This window comes from Ailuropoda melanoleuca, chromosome 16 (assembly GCF_002007445.2).
Source record: "Ailuropoda melanoleuca isolate Jingjing chromosome 16, ASM200744v2, whole genome shotgun sequence".
Lineage (NCBI taxonomy): Eukaryota > Metazoa > Chordata > Mammalia > Carnivora > Ursidae > Ailuropoda > Ailuropoda melanoleuca.
The window spans coordinates 63667479-63681812 of NC_048233.1; the positions used below are offsets into that span (position 1 = coordinate 63667479).

The following is a 14334-nucleotide window of genomic DNA, read 5'->3' on the forward strand; positions in this document are numbered from 1 at the left end:
AGATCTATAGAACTTATTGAATCTCAAGAACATAAGAGAAAAAAAAGACTGGAGGTAAAAAAAAAGCTTATGGGATAATATCAACTGGCTGAACATACATGTAACTGGAGTCCCAGGAGGGATTCTTGTTACCTCTTTTTGTGATAAGCGTCTGATCTTCTGTACGAAGAGGGTTGCTCTTTTCCCATTGTATGTATTTCTTCCACATATCCACCTGCTGGGCTTCTTGGGGAGTATTCTGAGGAGGCACTGAGGGAGCATTGCGGTCCAAACCTTTCATTACTGTCTCATATTCCTAGATAACAAGCATTTAGAATTCTGCGGTGAGCCTAGGAACAACTCAGATATATGGAATGGAGTTGATCCATTTGGAATACTTTGTTCAAAATGCCTATTTCCCCCAAATACCACTTTGTTAATGTAATCTAAAAACTACTGAAGAGCAGGGAGAAAGATAACAGAGGATTACTTACCGAAGAACAGGTTCCCAGGTCTGAGTGAACAGAACACCCCTGGGCCCTCTCTGCAGGTGATCTAGGAGGTCACTCTCCAGGACAGAGGAGTTGACAGAACAATATGACTGATGATCTGGTGGCATCATTATTGCCATCTTTGGAGAAACTGTCTGTCTTTTAAAATTTCAATAGTTTGTATTTCTAGGCTATCTTCCCTACTTCTAACAGTGTCAATGAACGGAAAGGTATGCAGATAAGACAAAAATCAGGCCCTGAGAGCTATGAGACCACAAAGTAGAACAGTATTCAGGTGTGTATGAGCAGATCGGAGGAAAGCATAAGAACTACTTCATCAACTGTAGGTAGAACCTTGTCTCCATGTCCTGTTCAAGTATTTTAATAACTTCTTCCAAACTTGATTTATTCTATTTTTGTCCTTCAACATGTGTGTAAAGAGGTATTTCATTTCAAATATATCTGCTCAGATGATGAAATTAATTGTCATTGGTTAAGACTGCTAATAATTGAAAATGTCAAGAACACCAAACAGGGAAAGCTCTTGTATAAACAACATACTCATCAAAAGAAGTGAACTGTTGGAATTCCATACCTTTGCTACACGCCTAGCATTCATATAATCTCGACTCCGATCTTCAATCATTTTCTTAGCTAAATGAATATTGATACCCTAGGAAAAAACAAAGAGAAATGTATATTATTTTAAAATTAAGTATGTTTTAATATTAGCACAATACAGTTAATTTGTGCATTTACGAAATCATTTAAAATTCTAAATTTTAAAAGATTTTGTTAATAAAATAAAGGTCAATCACATTACATGCTTCAGGGATCAAGGAGGATCTGCTTATATCTGTTAGGGGCTGGCAGTAATCTTTTTTTAAAGATTTATTTATTTGACACGTATCAAGAATTTCTAAAGATAAGGAATAATTTAGAAAGGGTCTATTATTTCATATAAAATTGTATTAATAAAAAATGCTATACAGATTCATCAGGGTGAATAGCCAGCACTTTGCTTTAAAAGCCCTTTTCTAACTAGGTCTGTGTTAACTTTATTTTTTTTAAAAAGATTTTATTTATTCATTTGAGAGAGAGAGAGCATGTGTGAAAGGGAGGAGCAGGGGGAGAGGGAGAAGTAGACTCCCCACTGAGCAGGGACCCCGCCCCCCCCACTCCGCCCCAATGCGGGGCTGGATTCCAGGACTGAGAGAGCATGACCGGAGCCGAAGGCAGAGGCGTAACCAACTGAGCCACCCCGGTGCCCCAGGTCTGCATAACTTTAAAAATAAATGCAGAAGTAGCATGGAGATATAAATGTTATCTTTCATACTTAGTAGCTCTCAAATAGTAGTTCAAGGATTCCTGTTCTCCAAGACCCTTTAGGGGGTCCAAGAAGTTTCTAAAGAGGCTACATGATGCTCAATATTATAACACTTTGGATTTAAAAGCAGGTATGAAAATGTTCTATTAAGCAAGGTAGAGATTTAAAATATATAAAACAAGACCACTCTTCTCACTAAATTTTTTCTTGTTTCGGAAAATACAGTTTTTTAATGCTATTTATGTTAAAATGTAAGGAGTATATTATTGCGAAATTCAAATGAATTAAAAATTTCTTGGAAATTTCTCAGCTTTAGACTCAATATGCTAAATACTGATAGATAAAAGTCACATTAACATTAAAAGTTCTCTGTAGAGTTCAACAATTTTTAAATTCCCCAAACCAAAAAACTTGAGAACAATTTCTCATGCCTATGAGGGAACAGTTTCTTTTTTCTTTTTTTAAAGATTTATTTATTTGACAGAGAGAGTGAGAGAGAACCAGCAGAGGGAGCAGCAGGCAGAGGGAGAGGGAGAAGCAGGCTCCCGACATGGGGCTCAATCCCAGGACCCTGGGATCATGACCTGAGCTGAAGGCAGACACCCAAGGGACTGAGCCACCTAGGTGCCCCGAGAGAACATCTTCAACATCCTATTACATAGTTCTTCCCCATCACAACGGATATATGAGAAACTTTCTTTTAACGATACAGCTTATTTGGCATGTATGTTTACATATAAGAGCTGATTAGCTCAGCTGCTTAAAAAATATGCCAGTGAGGGGCGCTGGGTGGCTCAGTCGTTAAGCGTCTGCCTTTGGCTCAGGGCGTGGTCCCAGCGTTCTGGGATCGAGCCCCACATCCGGCTCCTCCACTGGAAGCCTGCTTCTTCCTCTCCCACTCCCCCTGCTTGTGTTCCCTCTCTCCGCTGGCTGTCTCTGTCTCTGTCAAATAAATAAAAACTCTTAAAAAAAAATATGCCAGTGAGACAAAGATCTTGGACTGCAGCCCCACTGCAAGCCAATAAATCACAGCACTGTAACTACATGAAAGACCTGCAATGCAACTGATCATTACTACCAGAAACAATTCTAATAAGGTCCCATTTCATAAGAGATGAATGACAATGTGTATGTATGACTGTGTGGATATGGTTTAGCATTGAATGTAAGTGGTTTTGTATGAATTATAATTTCTCCCAGTAATAACTCAGTAATATTAGAAGACTCTCAAAACCTGACAAAAACATTAAGGGTAGTTCTCTGATTACAATCAGTATAAAACCAGACCTGTGTAGCACTAATATCCAGGTTCCTTATACTAGAGAGGCTAGAATCCATAAATCCACAATGCATAAAAATTAAAAACAAACAAACAAAATTAAAAATGGCCTAGTTATACTAATGAACTACTCTGGCCTACTTTACCTCTTCATACTTGTTATAGTCTCTCCAGAGTTGTTCAATGTTGATCATTGGATTAACACAACCTCGTTGATAAACTCTTCGGACAGCTGTTATTCTCTGATTTTCTGCATAAGATCCAACAGCTTCCCTGGCAGTGGATTAAAAAAATGCCATCAATTATATTATAGCTAAAGCAACTGTCACATGAAAAAAAAAAACTGTAAGAATACTTACACGCCTTTTAAGAAATTGATGTAATCCACCCAAATCTAAGAAATAAAATAAAATGTCAGTATCTTTCTTGATATTTTCAAATTTATTAAGTATGTATATGGAAAAAATTTAACTCTACCTGATAAGACATAATTTCCATTCCAATTTTATCTAGTGCAAAGTCATATGCTTGAGCCATTTTTTCTCTGAAATAAATGTGAAAGACATGTTTGCTTATTTTTAAGATTTTATTATTTTTTAAGGATTTTATTTTAAAGCAATCTCTGTACCCAACGTGGGGCTTGAACTCACAACCCCAAGATCAAAAGTCACATTCTCTACCATCCGAGCTAGCCAGCCACCCTCTTAAAGATTTCGTTTTTAAGTAATTGCTACACCCATTGCGGGTTTCAAACTTATAACCCCGAGATCAAGAGTCATATGCTCTACTGACTGAACTAGCCAGGCACCCTGAAAGACATGTTTTTTTTTAAAACAAGTATTTGTTATTAAAATATATCTACAACTTAAACATATGGGGTGCCTGGCGGGCTCAGTCGGTGGAGCATGTGACTCTTGATCTTGGGGTTGTGAGTTTGAGACCCATATTGGATGTAGAGATCACTTAAAAATAAAACCTTTAAAAAAAAAACCCAATCATAACTTCTGATCATATGATCAAAACAGCATTTGAACCTTTGTATAAGCAAAAATGTAAAGATTTCTAAGTACATAAAGTAGTTCTTTTGTGTTCAGTTTGTCAATGTCATTAATTTATATACTTTCTTTTACCTACTGTTTGTGAGCTTATCAAAGATAAAGCCCCTGTTTCACTTATCCTTATATCCTTTTGATTGCCTAATCTTACATGTAGCAGAATCAAATGTGGAACTATCTGGTTCTCTGACTAAGGAGGTAAGTTATGTCTGAAGATGTATCAGCTCTGAAGTAAAATTTAGGAAGAAAGAACTTCCTCTTCAACATAAGATAAAAGCTAATGAGGAAAAGGAAATAAAGATAGAATTCTGGTTATAGAAATAATTTGCTTATTTGTTATACACAAAAATAGCTATTTGAGAAAGTCCATTATTGAGTTTCCGTGAAGATGGATCCGCGGGTGTAAGTCAAGTGGGGAGTCACACTACGAGAGAACTGTCAAGACGCCTTCGAATACGTAGGCAGCACGCTGCATTGTAAGCTGCCAAGAGTAGTGCTATGACAAGTAATAAGACGCTTTTTATGAAGTTTGACAACAAGCCTGCCAACGAAGTGATCTGGTGTTGCAAATGTACAGTGTTTCAAAATGGAAGAAGGGGTTGGGTGATTCAATTCTCCAGAATAAGACTTTCTTTGAAGCACGTGTTCTGAGTTCTACTGACTTCTCAGAGAACCCTGACTTTCTGAATTCTTAAGTCTCCTCGGAGTAAAGAGAAGGTGTGAGTTTATGTGGGATTGACTGTGTGCCTGGAGATGACCTGCATTCTTAAGATCTTGTTTTAACTTACTTGTAACTTGGCAGTTTACCCTTGGTCTCTCGAACATATGAAAGATAACACTTCCATAAATCAATGTGCAAAACCTTCATAAGGCATCTCTGAAATAGCTATAAATACAAGAAAATATTATCAGAATCCACAGTTAAATAAATTCCACATGTACATGGGCAAAACTGAACATCAAAAAAACAAATTCAGCTGTTTTCATGAATTTATCTTCTTACAGATAAATGGTAAATTTAACAAATCCCTCCTATTTTCAGTTTAGATAATCAAAATCATTCTGATGATTTTGGTCAGTGGAGTATAAATATTTTCTTTTCCAAAATTTTTATTATGAACATTTTCAAGCATACAAAAAAAGTTGAATAAGTACAATGAGCTCCTATATAATCACTACATAGATTCAACAATTGTTACCATTTTACTATATTTGTCTGTATGTGTTAAGTCCTAAGTTAAATTTCAGCATAAAATTCAAAATATGTTTATGAGGACTCACCTTTTCAACCTTGTCATAATTTTTAGCTTTTATCTGAAGAGAAAGAGAAAAATACAGAATTAACATTACTGTTTTTGAAGTATTAAAACACCATGCCAGAGTTTTTTTGACTAATCTTGCATCCCTACACTTTCTAATTCTGCTTTACAAAATAACAAATAGAATTTTGAGCATGATATGAATAATTATGCATATAAATATGCCTTATGTAAATAGATTCTACACATACAGCTTTTCATACAATCATTTATGTTGAAATTTTATAAATTTCAAATTTTGTAAAATTATAGTCACAGGTAGATGCAGAAATATATACAAGACATAGCTGAATAAAGCTTTACGTATCTACTAAAGACAAACTTTACTTAAAGCTTATTTTCCCTGAATAGCTACTACTAGAATAAACCGAGTATGGTAGCAAAAAGATTTGCTAACTTTGACTACAATTAAATTTTAGTCACCCAGTCAACCTACTATATTCTAGGCATTGCGGTAGGAACTGTAGCTACCTACCACAGTGAACAAGACACGTACAGTGTCTACCTGTGTCCTCAGAGGACTTAGAATCTTATGGGGAAAAGTAGAGCCAAAATGGGGGAAATATAGAGTGCTCTCGGAGCACTTAGGGGGAGCATAAAACTCAGACTTGGGGATTTGCAAAAAACTTCCTGAAAAAAGTTAAGATGTTAAGGATGAGGCATTAGGCTGGTTAAGGAAGGGAGGAGTTATTCCAGGCAGGAGGAATAACATGTGCAAAGACCAAGGTTAAATATTATTAGATACCCCCTTCTCTGAGTATTTTCATCAGATGGTACGTGGATAATTTGGTTCGAGAAATCTTGGGTTGTGGTCCTTTTCTCTCTGTAGTATATATAAATTTTCTCAGTTCTCTGGCTTAAGTTTATATAGATGAGAATTTTGATGGCAGACGTTTTTCTTTTGCTGATAAGTTGCTCTTTCTCTCTGGAACTTGTAGGATTTCCTCTTGATCTTTGGAATTCACAAATTTTATGAGGATATGCCTAAGTTTTGCACTTTGAGACAGCTCAGTCAAGCTCTGGAGTCAGAAGTCTTGGGTTTACACTGACTATCTGCTTAACCTTTTTCCTTATCTGAATAATGGGGATGATGGTACCCATTTTGTAAGGCTGTTAATAAGGACTCAGTGAGTTAATGTTAAGCCATTGGAACACTGCCTGGCAAAGTGAGCACATAGTAATTGCCATTTATTATTCTATTAGCACAGATTCTGCCTGGAATTCAGCATGCCCTCTGAAGTTACAGATAAGGTATCTTTCAGCTCAAGAATTTTTAAAAAAATTACTGCATTCTTCCATCTGTTTTTTCTTTTAGAACTCCTATTATACACATTAGATCTCCTTGTTCTATCCTCAAAACCTATTATTTTTACCCTGTCTTTGAATTTTGGTCCAGGTTTAAAACTATTTCTTCTACTAGATTTTCCAGCCCAATAATTTAGGTCTCCATGTTACCATTCTCTTCCATTTGACTTACTGCTATAGTTAGTTCAAAAATAATGGGGTTTTGGCTCATTTTTTAAAAATACTGTACTTTCAATATCATGTTGTTCATATTATTTTGTTGAAGTTATTGTCTCTCTCCTCTATTTTGTTAGGGGCCTGTCCCAACACTTTAGTTAGCATTCCTTTCTTGTTGCTGGATCCTTAGAGGTGTAGCTGTTTTTTCTGTCTATTCACTGAAGCTCAGTGTTGGCAGAACTGGGTAATTGACCCTTTCTATACCATGACAGCTATGTAGCAGGTGTAGATAGCAAACAGGCTGTTCATAGTTCTTGGACATAGAACCAGAAAGAAATCTTGTTCAAGAGTAGGAGGATTCAGTCTGCTGGTTCTGCTCCTTTTCAGTTTCTTGAAGCCACGCTGATGTCAACATTCCTCTGGGGGTACAGCTGAAGCTTTCCAAGTATTTTTATGGGTCAGTTTCTTACTTTTTGCCTTAAGTTCTCCACCAGCCCTCTTCTTTGAGGCTGGCATAAAACCTGAGGTTTTCTTGTATTCGCCTGCTTGGCTCAGTAGAGGTAAATAGGTTGCACTGAAAGTAGGAGTGAAGTAAGTTCAAGTCACCAGCTTCCCAAATGCAGATGACAAATTATATACAGTTCTCACAACTGGTCAGGAAAACCAACACTCATAGAGAAAACTGACAAAGAATATGAATAGGCAATTCCCAGAAGAGAAAATGCAAATGGTTAAAAATAATGTGGCAACACAAACTTCCAAAATGGGAAAAACAAAATAATAGATATCACTTTATACCAATCAGTATGGTAAAAGCTTAAGAAGGGTATTAACACTACTGAAGTGGTATGAGGAAAGAGAGCTCATACACTGCTCAAGGAAATATGAATAGCTTTGACCTTTATGGAAAACCATGGGCCAAATAAAAAAATATAACTATTCAAATAAAAAAATATAACTTTTGACCCAGCAATTCTGCTCTCGGATTGACCCTATAGAAACAAAATCACCAGGATACAAAGGTGTTGTACAAAGCTATTTACTGCTAACTTTGTAGCAGCAAAAAACAGCTAACAAAGTAAATGTCCACAAATAGGGAAATAGTTTAATAAATTATGGTGCATCAACATCATGCAATATTATATATCCATACAAAATGAATTAAAGCTATATATAACAGGTAACTTGGGAGAGTTTCCATATTATTTTATTGAATGAAAAAAAAGATTAAAATGTGTATAACAGAATTCATTTTTATAAAACAATGATCAAAAATAAATCTTATTTGGGGCACCTGGGTGGCACAGTGGTTGGGCGTCTGCCTTCGGCTCAGGGCGTGATCCCGATGTTGTGGGATCGAGCCCCACATCAGGCTCCACCACTATGAGCCTGCTTCTTCCTCTCCCACTTCCCCTGCTTGTGTTCCCTCTCTCGCTGGCTGTCTCTATCTCTGTCAAATAAATAAAATCTTTAAAAAAATAAAATAAAATAAATAAATCTTATTTGTACATCTATATGTTTGTAGATGATTTTATGAGCATGGAGAAAATACAGTATACACACAAAGTTGATAATACAGTTATAGCAGGCAGAGTTCTAAGGGTAGAAGAAAGAATAGAGACAAGAAAAAAGAGACTGTACATATATGATTTCATTTATGCATTTAAGTTAAAAAATATATTTTTGTATAAGAAATATAAACCAAAAAATCTGGGTTTTTTTCCTACATGAATTGGTCCTCTATCTTGGATTCATTTATTGCTTCAATTGGTTTTACATTCAACACATGTATGTAGAAAAACTATAGAATTCTCTGGTCTTGAATACCTGGTCACTGATTGTCATTCATTAATTCAACCAATAAATATTCAACAGCCCCTCTCTAGAGCCTATACTGATGGCATTAACATAGCAGCTATAATCTCATTACTTTTTAAACATTGAAAATTTTAAAATATCAACCTGCTTTGGTAAAGCAGTGTGATAAAAATGAAAATAATTTGATCACCTTGTATCAAATACTGAATTTCTCCCAGCATCGGCGTTCCCACTTATAAAACAGGAATGATAAGAACACGTACTATAAACAGTTGCCAAGGATTGAAAAGAAAATAAAGCATCTGGACATTCCAGATTTATAAATCATACCAATTAACAAAATTAGGAACTAAAGGAGTATAAACTTTTCATTACATATTCTCTAAACAGAGCTATAAAAAAAAAAAAAAAGCAATGTTGTTATAATTGGCCCCATTAGAGAAAAGCAAAGGTTATGCTGCAGATCATATTCAAATTCCATGTTGGTGAAAAATTCCACATTGCTGAAAAACCAGCACAAGAACATGTGAACACCCTGCTTTTGGTCACCTTACTATGCCATTTTCTTTCTTTAAAACATTATTATCCCAGGTGTTATTGACTAGTATTTACATGAAAACATCTTACCTAGAAGTTAAATATTCTTAATATTTAGCAGTTATATAGGCTTGTACCAGAATCCACCTGATAACAAAAGCTTGGTTTAAATTTTTAAAATAATGAAAAAGAAAAAAGAAATTAAAATAATGTAAAATTCTAGATATTGCCTTGATCTTTGACATCAGAGATTCCTGGATCTGTCATTAGCCAATGGAAAATGCCTCCATTTAATAAGCCCATTAAATACATACATATAATTTTACAAAGCTTACTAGAACTTGCTCATAACTTTTCTATTAAAAGTAATGCAATGGGGGCACCTAGCTGGCTCAGTTGGTAGAGCATGCAACTCTTGATCTTGAGGTCATGAGTTTGAGCCCCATACTGTGTGTGTGTGTGGCGGGGGGGCTTACTTAAAAATAAATAATAAAAGTAACATTAAGTAATTTTGAAATGAAAATAACAGGGGCTCTTAAAAAGATTATCTTTGTCTCCAGCTCTCAAACTTTGATGTGCAAACAATCACCTGAGTAGTGTGAACTTCTGGGGGCGCGTGGGTGGCTCAGTTAGTTAAGCGTCTGCCTTCCACTTAGGTCACAATCCCAGGGACCTGGGATCCAGTCCCTCATCGGGCTCCTGCCCAGCGGGGAATCTGCTTCTCCTTCTCCCTGTCACCCTCTCCCCTGCTTGTGCTCTCACTCTCTCAAATAAATAAATAAAAATTCTTTTTAAAAAAGGAAAAAAAGGAAGTGTGGACTTATGTTTTTTTAACAGGAATCCCAAGTTATCCTAATGCAAAGATTTTTTAAAAGTAGATGGAATTATACCAAAATATGAATAATTTACGTGTTAGTGTGATGGAATGATTGTTTTTTCAAAGTTTCTAATGTGGCTATGTTATTTCTGTAACTTAAAACATCATTAAAAGAAAAAATTAAGGATAATTTCTAATAATTATTCTTCTGATTTATCTACTGTTGATCATAAGAATTTGTCATACAATTACAATATTACTTTTTTAATAAATCATTTTAATTTTACCAAGACATGAAAAGTTGCTATGGAGGGAAAGGAATAAAAAAAATTTTTTTTTAATTTTATTTATTTGTCAGAGAGAGAGAGTGCACACAGGCAGGGGACGTGGCAGGCAGAGGGAGAAGCAGGCTTCCCGCTGAGCAAGGAGCCCAATGTGGGACTCAATCCCAGGACCCTAAGATCATGACCCCAGCTGAAGGCAGACGCATAGCCAACTGAGCCACCCGGGTGTCCCAGGAATAAATTTTCTAAGTGTCAACTTCCTAGGAATTATTTTTATTTTAGAAAGGGGGGAGATAAGTGGAATATTATGAAGATTAATTAAACTTTAAATTTAATTGGATTTGGGGTTATTGGTTATTTGGGGCAGGGTAGTTTTGAACATTTCCTATTTCCATTCATTTCTTAATTTCCACAGTTATTTCCCAAACATTCACTGAACGTTGGCTTTTGGAACTAAAACTATCCTCTGGGTAATTATTGGATTTACAGCAGATTATTTAATTTTGTAAAATATAAACTGGGTCAGAAGAGAAAAAAAGTTTAATAAACCTTTGACTAACTGTGGTAACATCTATTTTTAACAGTTTAAATTAACTACACCCTTACCTGGAACATTTTTATATGGAAATCTAAAGGAGCCCCAATATTTAGCTGTTCAAAATTAAACAGTTTTCATATTTCGCTGAACATCTTATAAACAAACATTTTTCTTATCAAATAAACCTGCATATGTCAACAGCATCTTGGCCTATTTCCTCAAATTCAATTTTTTTTTTCTTATAACTTGGGAAAAGAAAACAGATCCCATAACATCAGAATTTTTAAAAATTTGCAATTTTTAATTATAATAATCATTAATAATTGTAAAATTAATTTTAAATGGCTCAAAAACATATTTGACAAATAAACCCAAATGACAGGGTAACTATGAACAAGCAAAACAATCTAAAAGAAAATCTCTATATACTTTGTTTAGGTTTTTATATAGTAACCAATTAAGAAAAGTCAGTGCCTATGGTTTTGTTTTTTAAGATTTGACTTTTAACTAATCTCTACACCCAGCATGGGGCTCAAACTTACAACCCTGAAATCAGGAGTCGCATGCTCCAACTGAGCCAGGCAGGCGCCCCAATGCTTATGTGTTAAGACAGTACTGGGCTACCCAGCAGAGGCAGGGCTAGGCCTCATCTCAAGTGAATTTATGCGGCAGTTACTTATAAAAAATATGATAAAAAATAGAATTGTAAAGCTGCATTCCTAATTTGTTCCCTACATCTTTTCCAAAGTAAAGCACGTGCACTTTTGTGGAATTTAAGACAATTTAAATTGAGTTTGAGCTACAGAAGTTGCCTCCTCCTGCTTGTCTTAATTATCTAAAAAGTTTGGCCCCAAACCTGAAAGCAAATGTATCCTTATTATAAACCTTATCTTCCATTCCTTTACTCTTTCCCACTGCTCTGCAATCTTATATCCTGAGAAAAAGTCGTGAAGATTACAGAATATATGTAGTTTTTAAGGAATTTGGGAAATACCGAAGAATGACACTTAAAGATAGACCAACAGTTTTTAAGTTGCTGAAGTAGCTACATAACATTCTCCTTTCCACCACCCAGTCTCAATATCAGCCAAGGACTGTCTGCAAATAAATTCATTTTTATTTAACAAATAATTGCGTGCCTATGTGGTAGGCACTTTTCTAGCACTGGAGACAGAGTGATGGATTCAACTAAGTTTTGTAAATCATAGAGTTCTATTTTAGTGAGGGAATCAGGTAAATAAAGAAACTAGGTAGTTTTAAATTTTTGTTCATCTGTACTTCCTATTTTTTCCTAACATTATATGATATTAATTTCTATAACAGAGCTTTTCTACTAAATGTAGTTACAAATGTATGCCTAAATATACATACACAGATTTAGATAAACCTGTTTCTAAATCTGTTTTAAATTCTTTCAGTTCTCCAAGCACTTAAAATGTGTCACAGAAATAATATATTGTTAAATATGAGTGGAAAGTATAGACCACTGTTATCGTCTCATATTATTGAAATTAAAATGTGCTAATAAGCAGGGGCGCCTGGGTGGCTGTCCATTAAGCGTCTGCCTTCAGCTCAGGTCCAGCGTCCTGGGATCGAGCCCCACCATCAGGCTCCCTGCTCCGTGGGGAGCCTGCTTTTCCCTCTCCCTCTGACTGCCGCTCTGATTGTGCTGTCAAATAAATGAATAAAATCTTTTTAAAAAAATGTGCTAAGCAAAAATATTATTATCTTCAGTTCTAGATTAAGTTTACATTCATTTCAATACTTCATACTAACCAAATTAAGTACTAATTGATCTTCCACTTGTCTGAACTAACTAAAAAGTATCCTTAGGCGCCTGGGTGGCTCAGTCAATTAAGCATGTGCCTTCAGCTCACGTCATGATCCCAATGTCCTGAGCTCAAACCCCGTGTTTGTGGTCAGGCTCCCTGCTCAGCGGGGTCTCTCCCTCTGCCCCTCACCTGCTCATGTGCTCGCCCTCTCTCTCTCAAGCAAATAAATAAAATCTTAAAAAAACAAAGTACCCAGTGTATGCATAGGATTTACCAAGTGGATATAAGAATATGAAACTGAAGTCTTTAAGAGCTTGTAATCTACTTGACACATAAAAGTAATTATTGGAAAGAATGCAGGAATAACTTTAAATTATTTTGTATATGTTCCATGTCCTATAAAACTCAGAGGAAAATGAGTTCTATGCAAATTGGAGTTACTAAGGAAAGTTTCACTGAGCAGGTGGAATCCAGACCATTAATGAGAAAAAAAGGTTTGTGTAAATCAATGACACGAGTTTCTGGAATTTTCTGTGGAATAGTGGAGACATCCACACAAGAAAGAATATGTATTGGGAAAGCAGGTTGGCTAATTGTGGTAGATGTCCACTACAAAGGGCCTAAAAGGCTAAACAGAGGTTAAATCTGATGCACAAAAAATGGGATGTCACCAGTAACGAATGTAGAGAACTATGGCTCATCAGTAGTAGGATGGGAGGTACAGATGAAGAAGACTGAGGTGGCTTTAGTGCTATGGGACAAAGTTAAGCAGGCACTAGCTGACAGAATAATAGCTAAGAGGCTGTTGCTGTCATCCTTAAGTGGGGTAACATCAGCCTGAACTTGGGGGAAAGGAAATAAGAAGAGCAAACCAGTTTGAGGGAAGAGCAACAGACGTATTTTTTTCAAAAGAACAAAAATAAAAATGTTATGGTAGTTGTTGTAAAGTTTACTTTTTATTAGATTTAATATGAGATAACCTTACAATGGTACCTGACTAGAAACAGTTTAAAATTAGGACATAAGGTTTTTGTTTTCAAATTAGACTGGGGTTAAAGAATCTGTATCTGTATCCTAGTCATTTGTTTTAAAAGAACTTATATATATACCAGAGTACATAATGCTTAAGACATTAGGTATATTCCCTAACGCAGAGAATATACACAAAGACTAATTTCTAAAAATATGCATTACAAGGCAAAGAAAAAGAACAGAACCCTGAGTACACAAGATGAGAGAAAAAGGACAAAATTACATCTAGGTAGTCAACATTGTAAGAAAGAGAACTGGTGAACAGTAGGATATGCCACAGGTCAAAAGGAATGAGGGAGTAAAAAAGATCAGTATATCTGGTAATAAAAGTTATAGCTTGTCTATTACAAATTTAAATTTAAAAGCTGAAACAATTTCTTAGAAGTTGAAATCAGTACAAAATACTGCTAATACTAGCAGCATTTATTAAATACTTAATGTATGTTAAGCACTACTCTAATAAGAGTATATATATGCATTAACTCATTTAATCCTAGAACAACACTCAAGTAAATAACGTACTGTTTTTATTAAAGATGAGAAAACTGAGGCATAGGAAGGTTTAGTAACTTGCCCACGATTGCACAACTGAGTTCTCAGCAACTACGCTCTATACTGCTCTTTA

At 35.5% G+C, this 14334-nt stretch overlaps 1 protein-coding gene across 2 annotated transcripts in view; it reads right to left on the reverse strand.

Moving 5' to 3' along the window:
* CSTF3 (cleavage stimulation factor subunit 3) overlaps nucleotides 1–14334 on the reverse strand; it is a 67309-nt gene that overhangs the window by 14727 nt on the left and 38248 nt on the right. For both annotated transcript variants that reach the window (XM_034646034.1, XM_011222754.3), the window contains exons 4-10: nucleotides 5413–5445; nucleotides 4920–5017; nucleotides 3554–3620; nucleotides 3436–3470; nucleotides 3223–3349; nucleotides 1066–1143; nucleotides 133–295 (exon numbers count right to left, since the gene is read on the reverse strand). In XM_034646034.1, the coding sequence (XP_034501925.1) occupies nucleotides 133–295; nucleotides 1066–1143; nucleotides 3223–3349; nucleotides 3436–3470; nucleotides 3554–3620; nucleotides 4920–5017; nucleotides 5413–5445 (601 nt within the window). The remainder of the gene's footprint in view (nucleotides 1–132; nucleotides 296–1065; nucleotides 1144–3222; nucleotides 3350–3435; nucleotides 3471–3553; nucleotides 3621–4919; nucleotides 5018–5412; nucleotides 5446–14334) is intronic.